This window comes from Hirundo rustica, chromosome 17 (genome assembly GCF_015227805.2).
Source record: "Hirundo rustica isolate bHirRus1 chromosome 17, bHirRus1.pri.v3, whole genome shotgun sequence".
Taxonomy (NCBI): domain Eukaryota; kingdom Metazoa; phylum Chordata; class Aves; order Passeriformes; family Hirundinidae; genus Hirundo; species Hirundo rustica.
This window is the reverse complement of record NC_053466.1, coordinates 10,066,564-10,084,817: the sequence shown is the minus strand read 5'-3', so window position 1 is coordinate 10,084,817 and position 18,254 is coordinate 10,066,564. Positions and strand designations below refer to the sequence as shown.

The 18,254-nt window shown below is 55.2% G+C and overlaps 1 protein-coding gene across 4 annotated transcripts in view; it reads right to left on the bottom strand.

The window, feature by feature from the left end:
• Positions 1-8,520: 8,520 nt before the first annotated feature.
• SRRM4 (serine/arginine repetitive matrix 4) overlaps positions 8,521-18,254 on the bottom strand; it is a 45,600-nt gene continuing 35,866 nt past the window's right edge. For 3 of the 4 annotated variants that reach the window (XM_040081053.2, XM_040081054.2, XM_040081055.2), the window contains 5 exons: positions 17,014-17,351; positions 15,225-15,437; positions 14,860-14,970; positions 13,674-13,814; positions 8,521-13,076 (listed from right to left, as the gene is read on the bottom strand). In XM_040081053.2, the coding sequence (XP_039936987.1) occupies positions 12,830-13,076; positions 13,674-13,814; positions 14,860-14,970; positions 15,225-15,437; positions 17,014-17,351 (1,050 nt within the window). In that variant the 3' untranslated portion in view covers positions 8,521-12,829. The remainder of the gene's footprint in view (positions 13,077-13,673; positions 13,815-14,859; positions 14,971-15,224; positions 15,438-17,013; positions 17,352-18,254) is intronic. The other variant, XR_009208387.1, reaches the window with a different exon arrangement.

Genomic DNA, 18,254 nt, shown 5'->3' with positions numbered 1-18,254 from the left:
CCGCTGGGCGAGTACTATTTATATGGACTTCAGAGGAGGGGGGTGTGTGTTTTGCAAGTCCTGCCCTGTCAGCCGAGTATTTTGGAGAGGATGAAACAGCCGTGGGGAATTTGGGCAGTGGCAGCTGACTTCTCTTGCCGGCCCGAGGATCCCGGCTGCCACAGAGCCGCGGCGCTCCGGCAGCTGCCCCGGCCCCTGCCGCCCTCTCCTGCTGCTCTGCCCGCCCAAAATAGCCCCCAAGCTCACTCAGGGCTGGCTGCTTTCACCGCCGTGTCACCTGTTAAAAATACCGTGGTGGGGCCGACCAAGGTGCTCCCCTCACTGTAAAGGCACGTGTCCCCACGGCACCGAGTACCACTGTACCGGGAAATGGGTCACTGCCGGCACCCCCTGGGACCCCAGGGCGGCTGTTTGGGGCGTGTGGGGCAGGGGGACAGGATGACCCTCTCCAGCACTGCTTCTCTGGCCATCTTCACCAGCTGGGCCCGGAGGAACATCCCTTAACTGCAGGAGGGAGACGGACCCCGGGCAGCAGGCAGGGCACTGACGGCGCTGCTCCGCACCTGCCTCCTCCTCCTCCTCCTCCTCGCCCCACCGCATGCCCCGGCCCTGCCGCAATCGCGGTGCGGGCAGGGCGAGGCGTTAATCACAGCCGCGGCCGGGCTAATAATGACAGGGCAGCGGCGGGAGCGGGCTGCGCGCTGTGGGAAGGGGCGCGGCAGCAGCGCCCGAGGGGAGATCCCGGGCAGCATCCGCCCGGGACACACGGCCCCGAGCCCGGCCACAGGCGGGGTACGGCTGGCACTGACCCTGGGGGTGATCCAGGCACGGCTCCGGTGGGGTGTGCTGGAGGATGGGATGTCGCCAATGAGGGTCACGCCGGCTACGGAACCACTTCCTCATGCCGCATCCTGGCTCTGCATCACGCTCTTCTCTCCAGCATCTGCAATTTTTCTAATGGACTCTATGGGAGTAATTGCAGCAGGAAGGCTTTAATGCAGTACAGGCCACGCAGGGATGCGGCCGCTGGTCACTCCGTGGCATTAATCACGGCAGCATGGCTGGAGGCAGGGAGCTGCCTCTCCTTGGCTAGGGCAGGGCTGCCCCCGTGCATGGAGACACCTGGGCATCACTGGGGTCCGAAGGGATGCCTGGAGGTGCCACCTGAACACTCCTGGTGCGGGGAGGCAGCTGCTGGTGGAGGGACTGAGCATCCCCCTCCATTCCCTTGTCCTGCCCGGCTGCCTCTGCCTGGCTGGAGGCTCCTGGTGCCCGTGGGTGACAGTGCGGGCACAGTCCTGGGGGTCACTGCCACACACAGCCTGAGCTCAGCTGGGCACACCTCAGCTCGGCTGGGAGCAGGATCTGCACCCCCTTGGGCAAACACCAGCGCTCGGGGTGAGAGGGACAAGCCCCGAGGTGGTTTCAGGCAGTCCCACGATCCTACCGTGTTTCCAGGAGCCTCACAACATCCCCCATCCCACGTTTCCCGCATAGCTCCAGGCCATCCTCCCTCCCCGGCCAGGAATTCTTTCTGTCGCCTTGTTCATCCCGATTAGTCACACGTCCCCTCCTCCCGCCTGCTCTCACCCTCTCTGGGCCATCCCAATTTAGCTCGTGTTGTCATTCCAATCCTCCCGGCTGCCTCCCACCACCGAACCACCCCACGACATCAGCTCTGGGAAACATGAAGCGCCCTTGCAGCCCCCCTTCCCCTCGGAGTGACCCGGGGATGCTGCCCGGTGTCCCCACGATCCATCTGTGCCATGTCCAGACCTTTCCCGGGTGCCCATCTGAGCCCTGTTCAGGAGCATGGGGACATGGCCCAGTGCTGCTGCTCCCCTGGGGGGCTTCCAGGGTGCTGCAGGGTCCCCACTGCCCCTGGCTCCTGCCGACCACGGCAGGGCCCTGACCCATGGAACTCTGTGCAGGGCTTGGAGCAAGGGCCGTGCAGGAAGGGAAGGGCACAGCCCCGGGGAGAGCTCTGGTGAGCCCAGCGTGACCTCCAGGGAGAGATGGACGCATTTCTGGCTTGGACTCCCAGTGCCTGAGCAGGGTGGGGCATCCAAAGGTCCTGGCAAAGGGCAGCAGGAGCCTGGCCCAGCAGGAAAAGGAGAACTGCCGGAAATACTAGCCCACAACTTTTTTTTGCTTCAGTCAGTGCCCTGAGGAGCCAGTCCTGGGCAGCTGGAGTGGAGGCACATGCCCTTCCCTGCAGAGCAGCTGAAACAACCCGAAATATCCCACCGCACGCACTTGTATCCAAAAGGAACATGATGCAAAGGAAATACTGTCCGAACCTTTATTGGAACCTTTTTCTAACCAGGCTAACAACTCAAACACCCAGGAAGACAAAAGGATACAGAACACATGTGGATGGAGAGCAAGGGGAGCTTTACAATGGACTCAAAGAACAGATGCGCCGGTGTCGTTGGGGATGGAATCAACCAACAGGCAGAGAACAGAGACACCGTTTCCCTCGAGGCTTTTCCCACATCTTGGCTTTTGTTCTAAATCTTCTTCTCTTTCCCTGGATTTCAAAGGTGGAGAGCTGCCCTGGGCTGCTGAGGGTGTTGTTCTCTAGGCAATATAACCCAAAAGCTGGGGTGCTTGACCATGACACTGTTGCTTTGGAGACCCTCCCAGTCATGTGTGAACTGCCAGGTAGCAGCAAAGTCATGAGAATTATTTATTAGTCTCTGGTGAAGAGGTAATAAAACCCCACTGGACACTGAAGGGCAAAGTCTTCCCTTAGACACCCGAACCTGCCCCTTTCCCAAACCAACACCCCGAGAGCCCCGAGGCTGAGCACCCAGCAGCTCCCGGCCAGCTCTGCGGGCACAGCCGGGGGCTGGAGCCGTGTCCACACTCGGCAGCACAGGCAGCCCTGCCCAAGGAGCGCAAACACCTCCCACCGCAGCGAGCAGAGCAGCGGCTGCGGCGTTGGCGGAGCGACACTGGGGCAGCGTGGGATTTTTAGCACATCTCATGCTCTTCTCAAAGCTGGGGGAGGATGCCTGCAGCAAGCTCTGCTCATGTTGGAGACAGCAGGGGAGGCCTCCCCAGTCCTGCCCGGGCTGCTGAGCTCACATCAGGGCAAAGCTACCGGCACAAAGCTTGGGGAAGGGGGCAAAGCAGGACATGGCACGAGGGTCTCAGGATGGGGCAAGGTGGACATCCTCGCTTCCTGGTGGAGACCGCGGCCGGTCACTTCCATCCCCTTCCTCATCACTGATGCAAAGGGTGACAAGTGTCCCCATCCCCCAGAGGGAAGAGGGGACCAGCAGTGGGAGATCAGAGAACTCCAGGGATTTTTGGTGATAGCAGACCTATGCCACGTGGCAGAGGAAAAGGAGCAGGGTTATTCCTCCACCAGAGCTGTCCTGTCACCTCAGAATTCCCCACACCTTTCCAGGGGGATGCGATTTGTCAACAGAAGCTGGTTCAAGGAGATGAAGAGGTTTCCCCTGCCTTGCCCATCTCCATCACAATGAGGTTCCTCTCTAAATACTGGTGGTGAGGTCCAAATGAGCCAAATTTGCCTTCCTCTCTCCAACTCTTCGAAGGCTCCTGCCTTCATGGACCCAACAGTATGAACCAAATAGCTTTTTTTAAAAGTAATGCTCAATAAATAGAAGAAATAAATATTAAATAGAGGCCAAGTCCTCTCAGCCTGTTCCATATATGTACAATGCATAGCAAAATAACTGATTGGCTGTTGCAGACAAGTTTGGTACAAATTCAGTCCCCAAAACAACAAAAACATTGAGAAAATTGCAGTCAACATAATGCTCAATGCAGCTGAGTGCTGCAACCAAGGAAGAAAGAACAGAACAGTCTTTTGAAACATCCCTCATCTTTGCTTCCCAGCAAACCTGCAGAAATGGTGTTGGGTTTTCTGGAGCCTGGGGTTGGGAGACATGGGACAAGCCTCCCTTGGGGGGACAAACCCAGAGCCAAGGCAGGTCTGGTGAACGGGGAGAGTTGATGGCTCCAGGGTCAAGGAAACATTTGGGAGTGGGTGCTGTGACGTGCTCTGCCAGGGAAAGGCAGCAGGGATGCTTGTGGGATGATTCAAAATCATGGGAGGGAAAGAGCTTTTGAGTGTGAGACCAGGCTTCCAAAACCCAGCCAAGATAGTATCCTGATGTTGTGGCCAGCCCTGAACAACCCTTGTGTGTCTGACCACAGCAGCAATTCACCAACACCAAAATGACCAAACTGCCTTTCCAGAGGTGAAGCTGCTCTTTGCAGGGAGCACCTGCAGCAATCTGAGATGTTGGATGCAGAGCAAAAATCCATAAAAGCAGTGAATGAGAGAAACAACATTTAAAAAGAAATAAATAAAAAAAGCACTGGCAAAAGGCACAGAGACAGAAAAACTCACAGCTTCACGCAAACCCACAGAAACCACATCTGTCCCCTAACAGGGAGGGTGTGCTAAAGCTTGTACTGAAAATAAATTAAAAAAATAAATAACACCGAGGGAAACTCACACGTGCACACACACATACACACACAGACTCGGTCGGGTCCGTCACCGGAGGCTGGATTTTGCAAGGACCTTCCGCGGGGATCACTCTCTCACAGTCTCATCTCTTTTGTATTCCCATGGGTGGGTCAGTGCGCAGGGATAAACACGGCAGGGAGTGAGTCCTGGCGGCGGCATCCTCCCAGGGAGAGCGGCGGTGGCTGCGCGGAGCAGGCGGGTTTCGGGCTGAGCGCTGGCGGCGGAGCCAAGGCAAACAGCGCGGGGCCAGCTGGCGCCCGGCCGGCGCACGCAGGTGACACTTCCCCGGTGGCACTGCCAACCCCTCGGCCGGCCAGCAGACCCTCGCCGTCACCGCCGACACGTCCTAGACCCGTTTCTGTGGTCACACCCATCGCATTCCTGCACAAATCTGATGAGAAACCCGATGTAGAAATTGCTTCCTCCTGCTGCTGAGGACTCTAGGACGGTGTAGATGAATGTAGACGAGAGATCTCTGAAGTTAGGTTTTAGAAGATGAGGTTTATTGTAAGGGATGTGAGGCCTTGCTCGGAGCTGCCAGGCTGCAGCTCGTGGCAAGGCCTAGGAAGGTGGGGGAAGGGAGAAGTAGGGAGAGGAAATTCCAAGAGAGGAAAGTCCTCGGGGAAGGGTGCAAGCAGAAAGAGACCGTCCAGCCCCCCTGGGACCCCTTATCAGGGGTCTTCAAGGTGGGCTGGAACAGGACTTGGGCCAATGGGGTTACAGATACCTGATACTTCAGGGGAGGGGTACAGGTGTGGGATGAACCATACATTGAGGGGTGAGACAGAACATTCCATTTGACCTCTGGGTCTGGCTGCAGGTAACTTTCAGATGGTCACATAACTGTTTTCCCAGAGATCCAGTATCTAATACATCTCAAACATCAAAACTTACTTTCAATTCTATCTCAGTTACAGGTTTCACATTCTCAGAATAGAGGCAATCATATTTATAGGGCTTTCTGGCTTCATCCTTCCCAACATCTCCCCCGTTCTTATTAACAACTAAAACGCTAGATACTGTCTTACTCATTAATTTTTGCACACAGTGAAGTATGCAGGGAACCGCTACTAAAACTACAATTACTACTATTAAAACAATCAAACCTATCTTACAAAGTTCCTTTAGCCAAGGTGCAAAGCTCATACCATTAAAAAAATTGTCTAGCCAAGATGGGTCATCTATTGTAATTTGGCTAGCTAAATCTCTCAATTCTTGCAATTGTTTATGAATGGAAACAGAGTGATCAGATAAATTCATGCAGCACAAACTTTCAAAATCTTTTGGAAAAGGTACTCTAACTAAACAGGTTTTTCAGGGCTTCTGTCGGATAGACAGATGGTATCAGAGCCTGCAGACTTAGCTAAAACAACTCAGACATTCATCTTTGGTTAACTTAGGTAAAGCTTCACTACAAAAACTAAAACAAAAGAACAAAAGTAACATGCAAACAATAAAACTCCAGTCTTTTCTTGGGCTGCTTTTGGCGGATCATCTTCTCTTGATGATTCTGCGCAGCTCAGGTCTGGGTGCTTGCTTCTTGGTTTGCAGAAGTACTGGCTGATGTGGGGGTCTCAGCAGGCTTCGATGCGTGGTATGGTTTCACGTTCTTCACTGGAACCCACTTGAGTCCTCTTTCTGTGGAGGCAAATGCAAACCTCTTCCCCCATGTTACAGGATTATGTGGTTTTTCTAACTGTCTTGATTTTAAATTTTTAATTGAAACTGGGGGGTGTTCTTTCAGTTTTACCTTTTTAGTGTTCAAGAAATGTCTGTAAATGTGAGGGTGAGGCTCTTTTGCAGAGCTGTTCAGAAAATTATAAACATACTGAGCTTTCTTCAATCTCTTTTGAGGTGTAGCTTGGGCTTTCCCCCTTTTCACTTGACTTAAAATGCGTTTTAGGGTTTGGCGTGTTCTTTCTAGGGTATTTTTCAGCAGTTCTTTAAAATATGAAGAGCAGATGCCACTGTCCTTTATCACTTTTTGCAATTCTTTCATGTCCTGAGATGGGATAGGTGTCCCTGTTCTGGGACTTCCAGCTTGCTGGCTGAATATCACAGGCATAGCTAGAGGATTTAGATTTTCTTCTTTGCAAATTTCTCGTGTGATTTCATGCCAGTCTGTCAGTTGAAGGTCATCAGAACATTTCTGGGGACCTTCCAAAATCGGGATTGGTGTTGGTGGATCCTCAGATTTGAGAGAGTTGGCAGCTGCAAGGGCAAAACAGTTCTCTGTCTGTCCTGTATTTGTTAAAGTGGCTGCCACATTCCATCCTCCCCCTTCTCGTTGCAAGGCTTGTGTGCCAAGCTGTGGTTCTGTCATGCTTGGGCACGATGCAAGATGCGGCGGCAAAGGCAGGGATGCAGGAGGCACAGGCAGGAATGCAGGAGGCAGAGAGCTTGTCAGTGAAGACATCTGAGAAGAACTTGAAGCTGCGGGAGGAGTCGTCAGGCATGAAGCTGTTACTGTAGCACGTAGGTCTGGCGGTGGAAGAGGCGCGGAAGGATACATATAAGTCGCTGTAGAATCGTGTTGCTGTTGTGCTGTGTGCAGGGTCGTGGACGGGGGAAGGGCTGCTGAAGGCTGTGGTTGTGCAGAAACTGCTGAAGTCTGTGGCGTCGGGGGCTGTGCAGCACGCGCGGCAGTGTGGACTATTTGCGATGGCACTGTAACAAGTTCCGGCTGAGCGTAGGTTTCTGCATGGCTGCGGGAGCTGGCAGGCTGTATTACAGGCGGTGATGCGGCTTGGCGGGTTGGCGCGTACTGCGCATGCGCGGGCTGCGCAGTCTCGGTGTAGGGGGACGTTATGGCGGCGGCTCGCATGGGGCGCGCGGGAGGCGGCGGGGGCGCGGGAGCCGCAGCAGCGGTAGTTTTAGGGGCCGCGGGAGGGAACGCGAAGGAGTCTGCGGGCACAGGACACGCAGGGGCTGCGGCAGGGGGCAGCGCAGCGAACCTGGTGGCGGCCGCGGCGTCTGGTGCAGCTGCTGCTCCGGCAGGGACGGGGGGACGGGGTAGAACACACCGCGGGGCAGGGACTGGGCTCGCATGGCCATCCGCCGTTTGTGCCGCGGCACTCAGCCGCTGGTAACTCGCAGGCTGGGCCAGGGCTCGCCGCGGAGCGGGGACAGGGCATGCATAGTCAGCCGCCGTCTGTGCCGCGGGAGTGAGCTGCTCGTAGCCTGCGGGCAGGGCCAGGGCACGCCGCGGAGCCGGGACTGGAACGGGCTGTAGCATCCGCCGCGGCGTGGGGCTGGGGCAGTCTGCAGGCGCCCGAACACGCGGGGGAGTGACGGGCGCAAGGGGAACTGCAGGGATAGCCGGTACCGGCGCCGCCGGCACCGCGGGCGCCGGCACTGCTGCAGCCGGCACCACCGGGTCGTAGAAAGGCGGCGGCGGCGAGGCAGCGGCGGGCACAGGCGAGAGCGGCTGCGCCGCCAGCGCCGCGTCGGCCGCTGCGAGGGGACTCTGTGCTGCTTGCAAGACTGTGGCCGCTTGGTTGTGGAGGAGTCCGGCAACGGCGGCGACCACAGCCGCAAAAGCCATGGCAGGCGGAGCGGCGGGACTCGCGGGGGGGAGGGGGAGTAGAGCCGGGGCCGCGTGGTATGGAGGGGGCGGGGCTGCCGCCGTGCCGGCAGCGAGAAGCACCGCAGGGACGCTGTCAGTGGGCGGGCTCGAAGGGGCAGAGACGGGGACGGGGCCCGGCACAACGGAGCGGGGGGAGGGAGCCCCGGTAACAGGAATTCCATCCGTGAACGGGACCGAGGGCGCGGTGGGAGGGGCCGCAGGGTCCGGTGGAGGCGTAGGGGCCGAGGGAACGGGTGCCGCGGCCACGAGGGTGGGGGATGGGGCCGCGGCGCTCGGCGGGGCCGCGGAAACCGAAACCACGTGGCGCGGCGAGGGGGGGGAGGGGGGCGGGCTCCGCTGCAGATCGGCGGCCACGCGGAGGGGAACTACGGGAGCGGGGTGACCAGGTGCCGCGGCTGTAGTGGCATTTTTTGTAGCGAAGAGCTCAGCGAGAGCCCTAGAAGCTGGAAGGAGCTCAACAACAGTGAAATTCCTTCGTGAAATATCATTAAAGAGTCTATTTCCAACTGAGTCCCAAAAGTCTCTGGTAAAGACGGCTGAACGGTCAGCATTGGGAAAGTTAACTAGAGTCCATTCTAAAAGGTCTTTCAGCTCTTGCTTATGTAAAGTACTGTGATTGCAGCGTAAAAGATACTTAAGTTTCTTATAGAGATCTCTATCAAGGGTAGAATGGCAGTGCCCCATTTTTACACCAGTGTAGCTCACCTCGATGTCGCAGAAGCAGGTCCTCACTCGAGATCCGACGTGGGGGTTGGCCAGACACTCCAGTCGGCTCTCAGGACGCTGCGCGGGGTCCCGTTCAAAGCCACGGCTCCAGGCGCTGCTCAGGAACAGCTCCTCCGTGCTCAGGGACTCCAACCTCCCCTCGGCGCTTCAGTGCGGGCAGCGCAAAGCAGTGCCCACACGCGCTCAACGCACGTGGCAACGTACCACGGCAAAACTCCCTCCGTGAGCCCCAGTGGCCGCCGCTCAGCAGCAGCCGTCTGTGCTCGAGGGACGCCAGACAAAACCTCCTCAGAGCTCCGAGTGTTCGCTACTTAGTAACGATCCTCGTGCTCAAGGTTTTGTCTTCGGCAACTTTAAAGAGCTCCAGCCTCACGCTGCCCTGCAGCGATATACTGTGCTCACGACACCGATTAGCATACAAGTGGTAATTTACCGTCCATGGGGAAGTCTCTCACAGCTTGAAAGGCTGGGTCCGGCGTTTTCCACGTTGGGCGCCAATTGTAGAAATAGCTTCCTCCTGCTGCTGAGGACTCTAGGACGGTGTAGATGAATGTAGACGAGAGATCTCTGAAGTTAGGTTTTAGAAGATGAGGTTTATTGTAAGGGATGTGAGGCCTTGCTCGGAGCTGCCAGGCTGCAGCTCGTGGCAAGGCCTAGGAAGGTGGGGGAAGGGAGAAGTAGGGAGAGGAAATTCCAAGAGAGGAAAGTCCTCGGGGAAGGGTGCAAGCAGAAAGAGACCGTCCAGCCCCCCTGGGACCCCTTATCAGGGGTCTTCAAGGTGGGCTGGAACAGGACTTGGGCCAATGGGGTTACAGATACCTGATACTTCAGGGGAGGGGTACAGGTGTGGGATGAACCATACATTGAGGGGTGAGACAGAACATTCCATTTGACCTCTGGGTCTGGCTGCAGGTAACTTTCAGATGGTCACATAACTGTTTTCCCAGAGATCCAGTATCTAATACATCTCAAACATCAAAACTTACTTTCAATTCTATCTCAGTTACAGGTTTCACATTCTCAGAATAGAGGCAATCATATTTATAGGGCTTTCTGGCTTCATCCTTCCCAACAACCCGAGATTCCGACATGAAAAGGCGCAGCTCTGCCCTGCGTCCCTTTGTCCGTGCCGCGCTCTCCGCCCTGCCCCGGAGAGCGCAGAGGGACACGGTGGCAGCAGGAGTGAGTGTCACTCCTCCGGCCACCTCACCGAGAGGGGCCAGAGCTGTAAACCCTCACACGAGACCGGCGGCATGGATACATTTGAACAAACAAACAGATCCGAAAATAACTTAACGTTAGGGGGAAAAAAAAAAAATAGAATAAATAAATACTGGTCCATTCTGACATACAATTAAAAATAGAATAATAATAATAAATTAAATAAATAAATAATTTAAAGAGGTTTACTCCAATGCAAGTCTGCTTGGGAAACCCCAGGAGCGTTTAGCTGCCACGGACTGTACAGGCAGGGGCAGTCCTTGAAGCAGGGATCAGCTGGACGAGTGCAGGAGCTGTCCTCAGCCCCACACAACCCTCAGGGTCATCTTCTGACCCACAGAGGGTGGATGCTGCTAAGCCTGGTGTGGTGCTTCCATCATCTGTCCCCAGCCACGAGGACTCCAGTCAGTGTGAGTTTGGTATTTACACTAGTTGCACAAAGTCCCTCTTCTTTTCTTTCCTCATTTTGGACCGTTGGGCTCGCTGCTTCCTTGCTACAGCTCCGCGTGTGTATTACGGGGTGCCAAGGGGCAGGAGGCTGCTCCTGGGCACTGGTAGAGCTGGGAGGGTCTGGGTTCCCATCACTGCCTTTGGATCTTCCCAGGGAGCAAGAAGGATGGGGCATTTCAGCATCAAACTGGGAGAGACTCTTTGGGGAAGAAGCATGAGGTTTTCAGCCCTTTTGAGAGGGAGTCTGCTGCAGAAGGTGGCCAAGGGGCCGCTGTTGGGGCCAGCACAGGAGGGATGGCAGTGGCATCCTGTCTTTCAACCCTCAACCACAGCCCTGGAGTATTCGCTCAGCCCTAGCAGGAGCTCTTCTCTCCGTATCCTAGAAAGGGTCTTTCCAGAAGATGAACACATCCCCACGAAGCCACCAGCCATACCAGTGCCCAGCTCTCTGCCTCAGCCCCCTCATCCTCATGTTGCCTGCAGCAAGGAAGGCAGGGGATGAGGGTCTGGGAAAAAGGGGAGCTTTGGCCATTGAAGGCACAGGACAAGGCGGTCCAGCACCAGGAAAGATACTGGGAAAGAAGTCCCTGACATAAAACTTCCTCTTGTACCACCCAGATGGAATCCCTGCCTGCGCTGCTGTACTTTCTGGCAGATAACAGATTTATAGGCTTGCTGATGCGATCATCAGTTGCAACACAGCAGCTCATGGCACTCAGCCTTCCTCCCTTTGCTGCTTTGTTCCTTTTCCAGCTGCCAGGGGCCTGTAGGTAATTCTGTAGATGGGGGGTGGGGGGTGGGTTGCATTCCTTTCTACCCCCTCTCCTGCAGATGGTGGCTCCACTCAGCCCTTCTCTGTAACACTTAAACAACACACACCTCCTTGACTCATTAAGCCCGAACTCGTTAATAATCGTGCAGGATGGAAGGGGAGGGGATGGAAAAAGGGAGGGAGGGAAGTCTTAAGCCCAAATTAGCGTCTCTAAGCACCCAGGTGTTGTAAGAGAAATAAACTCCTCAGCACCAGCCCAGCCTGTGCTGGGAGAAGCCTTTGTTACCCGGCAAAACACAGTAATTGCGCAGGCAGCTGGGCTGGCAGGGAGACAAAACCCCAGGGCCCAGCCTGTGGCTCCCTGGAAAAACAAGCAATTAGTGGGGGGCCCTTCCCGTCCCCCTACACTGCTCTGGCCTCCCAGAAACAAACTGGGGCACCAGTGCATCCTGCTGCAGCCTGGCACCGGCCCTGCAACTGTGCTGCTGATCCTGCCCCAGGGCAGCAGAGGGGCTCAGGGAGGAATGATTGCCTGGAATCCTGCTTGAAATTGCTGTGTGTTTTGGGGAGGGGGAATTGGGGCGCCCTGGCTCTTGCAATGCCCTTTTAACCTTGTGTGTTCTGGCTGCACCCCACAACTGCTATCTCTGCATCTCCCTTTGGTCCCACTGGCAACGCACTCTGAGGGCACCGCTCCCTGAAGAAGAACCTAAACCCAAACTGTCCAAGGCTTCCTCCGAGAAGGGAAGCCCTTGGCCCCTGTCTCCCACACATGGCCTGGCCCTTGGAGCACAGCACGGCACCAGCTCCCCTCTGCCTTGTACCTCACCAGCCCCAGGTCTGCTTCAGACCTCAGCAGGTGGTTTGCAAGCAGTTCAGCGCTGGGGGGATAAAACAACCCTGCAAAAGGTGCTGCTACCTAGTAGGAAAGGGCAGGAGAAAGAGCAAGCAGCCTTTTTTTTTTTTTTCCCCAGGAATTATGTCAGGAAGGATTTCTAACCTTCTATTTATAGCAGGGACTGGCTGACTGGCAAAAAAATTACTTTCTCTGCAGAGTGGGCAGCAGCCCTGGAGGAGGGACCCGAAGGACCTGATATTTGCCTTGGTGGGAACAGCCATCCCTCCCCATCACCGAAGCTTTTCAGCAAACTGCTCCCCAGCTGGTCTGTCTCTCCAACAGAAGTTAATTTGTTGGTTCCTGGTTTGTCAGAAGAGCAAGGAGCAGAATTCTTTCCTTTGGACCCACTGGTAGTGCTTTGGAGAGCAGTAGCAACGGGGAGGTGGGAACATCGGGGAGGATGGAGCAGGTCTGTCGTGACAAATCCTCTATAAAGCACCGACCCTTCTTCCAGCCTGGCCAGGGGAGCTGGGACTGATCCACCCACCCCACACTGGGGCGGAGGGGCTGCACCATTCTCTTACTCCGAAGTGGGGACCCGGCAACGCCACCGTGGCAGTATCGGGGATGATTGCTATCGATGGCCAGGTAGGTGGGAAGGAAGCGGAGAACGCCAGGAATGTGGCGGTGACGCCGGCACCCGGTGTCAGCCAGCAGCGGCACTCCCTAACGACGCAGGCTGTCGGAGCTGGCTCCTGAGTCATAGCTCCTGCTCCTGCTGCGGCTGCTCCTGGGGCCCGAGCTCCGGCTGCTGCTCCAGCTTCGGCTCCGGCTCCGGCTCGTCCGGTAGCTGGAGTAGCTCCGGCTGCGGCTCGGGGAGCGGCTGGAGCTGCTGTACCAGGAGGAATAGCTGCCGGCGCTGCTGGACGAGGATGGGCTGGGACGGTAGTAGGGGATCGGGCGTTTGCGGGCACTGTGGGGACACAGAGATGTGGGTTACCAGCGACACAAGGACAGCCTAACTGCCAAACTCTCCAAAAAGCTCTTTTTACTCTGCACAACACTCCCAAAAATGAGACTGTGTTCATTTAAAAGGAGAAAGGGATCAGGTAGCAGACGGGTCTTGGGATTCAAAGCACCCACCCCCACAGCCCTGGGGAATGTCCCCGTCACTCAGTCTGCTGGGCTCTACTTGATGTTGTCCCAAAGAGCCCTCTGCATGAAGGTTAGAGTCAATAGTTGACTCTCTCCAGTGTGGGACATCTACCACAGGGCAGGGTGAAATAAAAAGCCTGTGAGGGAATGCTCCTGGCACCTGAGTCCTTGCTCTGACTTAATCTTTTTTTCCTTCAGCTACTGTAAATTGAGACCCTCTCCATCCTCCCTCTGCCTCCAGCTGGAAATCCCCAAGCTCTAGGGGAGGGGTGGAAGGGCCTGCTGATCAGGCTCAGGGAAACCGGTCTCCTGGAGAAACCTCCTCTGGCAAGGGCTGGGACCCAAGGACAGCCCTCATGCCCCCGGGAAGTGCCAGCTGAGCCTGTCTCCAAAGGATGGGACAGCATCCCCTTGCCTTGTGATGCGCCGAGCTTCGAGGTGGCTGGGAGAGTCTCTCCGGCGTTTCCTCAGGGGGGAATAGGAGCGGCGCCGCCGCTGCCGCTCCCGGTGCGGCTCCTTCTCGCTGGAGCTGTATTTGTGCTCCCGCTCGCGGTCCCTGCGGAGGGCACAGCATGGGGACTGTCACTGCAGGGGCTTTGGGGCTGGGTCAGGGGTGGGGAGGCAACAACCTACGAAGGCACAGATGAGCAGAGGACACTCAGGCTCCAAAAGAGACAAGTCTGAGCGCTCTGGTGGCGTCACCCCTGAGCACTCACGCAGCTGGACAAAGAGACTGGACACCACTAATTGCGTTCCAATGGCTTTGCACTGCCAAGCTAAGACGGCTTCCAGGGACCTGTGTCTGTAGGTGCAGTCTGTATTTAGCTCTTGCTGGCCGTGCTGCTGGAGCTGGCAGGAACAGCCCTGCCAGCAGGCCCCACGTGAGCCGAGGGCCTGGTAGCCCTGCAGGGCTCCACAAGCCTCGCCAGAAGGAGTGCCGGCGTTGCTATGGTTTTCTCTTTTGTTAAATTCCCATACACGTCAGCACAGGCCCTTCTGCGCAGCATGGCTGACTTCATACACCCTGCTCAGTGCCATCTGCAAAGCAACACGTTACAGGTCAAGGGCCTGCCTGATCCCTGCATGCAGGAAGTGTTCTCACCAGCACAGGGATTGTCAAAGCCCGCAAGAATCGACCCCAGGAATGTACGATTTTGAGGTTGCAAAATGTTCACAGCAGCACAGGTGCTACCAGGAAAACCTGCCAAAGGCATCTCTAGGGTAGAACTGTGAGACTGTTTGCTATGGTGTAGGGAGGGAGTAGAGGTGCCTGGACTGTGTTTCCCTCTGCAAGGCTGTGGGTGCCGGCCTGGGGGGTACCTGGCATCTGCCCTAACAGCAGGGGCATTTCCCTGGGCCTGACAACTCTTTGTCAGAGCTGTGACTCTAAAAAGGAGAGTGCTTTTCCCTGCTGCAGTCAGATCCCTCTCTGACAGGGGCTGCAGCCCTGCTGCAGGGGCTGCTGGCTGTGCGGGCAGACCCAGCTGGAGCCTCTGCCCACCACTCACAGCAGCGTGACAGTGGTGGAGGCAGGGCGAGAGTGTGAGGCAGCAGGTAGCACATGAGTGGACACTAAATACCACATGAGTGGACAGCTGTACCTGCTACGGCTGTAGCGGGAGTAACTGGGGCTCCGGCGAGGCCTTGGACTTCTACTCCCAGGACTTTTTTTGCAGGATTTGGAGGAATAGCTGGGGGAACGTGAGGAAGACCTGGAGATAGGAAAGAAACATAAAAGAGTTAAAGATGCTGGAGGGTGAGGCTCTACCAGACTACTCCAAATGATGAGGGGGAAAAGATGTCCCATTCTCCAGGGTCTCAGCCCACAGTCTGCATGGCCAGTTCACCCCAAAAGCCTTGTGGGCACCCCCTAAACTCTTACACCTCCCCCTGCAAGGAGCCTGCCAGCTGGCAAGAATTAGACACTGCCCAGGGTCACAGAGACAGCCGTTCCAGCTGGCCTTACCTCTTTCCCGAGGAGCAGGACCTGCTTCGGGAGTACCTGGGAGAGGCCTTGTGGTGCGAGGAGCGGGAGCGGCTGGAGCCGGGGGAGGATCTGCCCGTGCTGGTGCAGGACTCGCTGCGGGAGCCAGGCCTGAGCGGGGAGCTGTGGGCTGGGGAGGGGAGGAAGTTTCGCTTCTTCTCCTCTGAGGAACCGAGACATGAGGATAGGCACGCTCTGTGAACATATATTTGGACACTTTTTGAAGCTGTGGCTGAACTGGGACTGGTCCCTGGCTGAGGGGAGCACCATGCTCCAGCAAACAAATATTCCCATCCTTCCACTCCCTAACTGGAGGTGAAGACAACCTCTCAGCTCCCCAGGCTGCTGTTGCAGAAGACCCCATGAGTGTGGGTCAGAGTCCAAGAGCTCACCCTCTGGGCGCTGCCAGGGAGGAGAGGTGTGGAAGAGCTCTCGGGTGGCACAAGCAGCAGCTCGTCTGCCCCATGCCCAGCACACCAGAGGTGTCTGGCTGGCAGAGCGTGCTCAGGCCGGCGAGCTGTGCTGGTCCTGGGCAGGGAGTGAAGTAAAAAGTGCTGGAGTAGGGGAAAGGCAGAGCACGGCAGGGCAAGGGCTGTGCTCCAGCCTGGCTGTGGAGCAGCACGAGAGGGCACTGAGCAGGCATGTCCTGTTGCCTTTGGACAGCACTGCGTGAATTCCTTCTCTTCCAGAAGTGCTCTGGGAATGAACTGGGGTCAGAGCCCAGCAGCCCGGCAGTGTCCCAGCAGCCGGGGCCAGCTGCAATCCCAGCTCCACCCATGTGAAGGCAGAGTTATCCCACTGGAGTCACTATGTGAAAAGTACAGACAGACCTAAAATTTTACCCTCTGACTGAAAAATTAGTTTTGTTCTTACTAAAACCGATTACCCTGGCTTCCTCCTGTCACATTCAGTGCTCCAAACTATGTCCTGGCTCTAACTTTCAGGACCCAAGAGCCTGAGCTGGAAAAGCTCCCTTCAACCACCGCCTGAGCACAGCCCTGGTACCAGCCACCACACTTCAGTGCCCTCATTCCCAACATCCTCTGGCAAACACAGGAATGGGAGGTGGTGACGGAGGCTGGCAGCTTCTCCCCTCTCCTGAGGACAACCTGTGGCCCTGGGTGGTGGTTGCATGCCCTGTGGCCCCAGTGCAGAGCTGCTGCTGTGTTATCCTGCAGCCAGCCAAGGACTTGCCCCTCCCTGTGTTCCCCATTGGCAGGAGATGCTGTCTTGTCACCCTGGAGCTGTGCTGGATGAGCTGGGAGGGGCCACTCTGGATTTGGTTCATTGGACAGGTGAAAGAACAGCCCATAATATTAGTGGAAATAAACCCCGCTTCCCTTCCCCACCATAAGCAGAGAGAGAGAATCAGCATGGCAACCCCCAGATGCTCCTTTCAGATTGTGCCCAGAAGGGCCAGAGACTTTTTTTTTGGCGTGGCCATGCCCAGGTGAGCAGGGGTGTGCTGTGAATGTGGTCTCACCCAGGCCCAAACCCTGCATGAGCCACAGCAATGCCAAAACACTGACACAAGCAATGTCCAGGGATGTGATGGCAGGTTTTATCTTCCTCCTCAGGCTACACTACCGGTCCTTGCTGGGTTCTGGACTCCAGACTGGCAAGACCGTGGGTCTGGTTGGTACCTGCCTGCCTCCAGAGCACAGAAAGCTCCCTGCCAGCCCACCACGGCAACTGGCGAGCGGGCAGGAGACACAGAGCAACAACGTACCAGGTATTGGGCTGCCTGCAGCAGCTACTGGTAATCACTGACCTTCGGTCTTGTCCCTGGGCATCTGGAGACAGATTTTCCAAAGCTGTTCCCTTGGTCTGGGAAAAGCAACTGGTGAAGGAATTTCCTGAATCAGAGCTGTTATCGCTGTTGGCCAGTTTGGGCTTCCCGGACGAGAAGGCATGGCCAAAGCCATCATGGACTAGACTTCTTTTCTCCTGGCTGTCCTTTGACCTGGATGAGCTTGTTTGAGTGGAGGGAGGGGAGGAAGTATCGTTTCCTGAGTCATATTCATGATACTCTCCATTCTGGCTGGCTAGGTTGCCAGGCGGGCTGTCTGTTTTGGTAAAGAGGTCAGCAGAAGACCCTGACTGAGAGATCTGAAAGCAAAAAAGCCATTTGGCATTGTTTGAATGGTTTTTTGGGGGGGGTTTTTTTTGGTTTTACTTTGGTTTTTTTTTTGTTTTTTTTTCCAAATAAACCCAGAAATTTTACCATCATGATGCACTGAAACAAAAGGAAAAGAAAGAAAAGAAACAAAGTAAGAAAGAAAGAAAAAAAAGAAGAAAGGAGAAGAAAACAAAAGCACATATCCCTAAAAGAAATCCACAGTAAGAAGAAACTTATTTTCCCCCTGCTATAATAACGGGAAGATTTAGAGATCATGCAAAGAGTATCAGCATGCGGTTCATGTTAAACAAAAGAGTTCAACAAATTAAGCGGGCAACCAAAGTATTAAAATAAATGACTAACTAAATGAAAAAATGTAACAGAGGACAAAGCCCTTATTTAACCTTAAAGAGGGAAGAAAAAAAAAAAGGGTATGTATATACATATTAAAAACCTACATAATCCTTGCAAAGAAAACAAAAGTGAAACAAAAACTTAGATGAGTAAATTTTTTTACGCTTCCTCAATAAAGTGGTTGAACCAATGTCACTAAAATAAGCAACAAAAAACCAAATCAAATCAAATTAAGGGCTTCTGTAGAAAGCAAAAACTGGCAAATAAACAAGCTTATCACTTTGAAATTAAAAAAAAAATAAAAAAGGAAAAAGCAAAAAAATAAAAAGAAAAAAGAGGGTGAGGGGAAAAAGAAAAATCCCTTTGGAAATAAAAGGTATACAGATACTTTTTTGTGTGCTTTTTACCCCCTGAAGAAGATATAGCTAATGCGCTCAAGTGACCTCTAATAAATTCCCTGGTGTCTTGCGGATAGCATCCACTTACCCATCAAGAACTCCTCCTTTAGTAGGTAAGGTGTAAGAAAAAAGGAAGAGCGG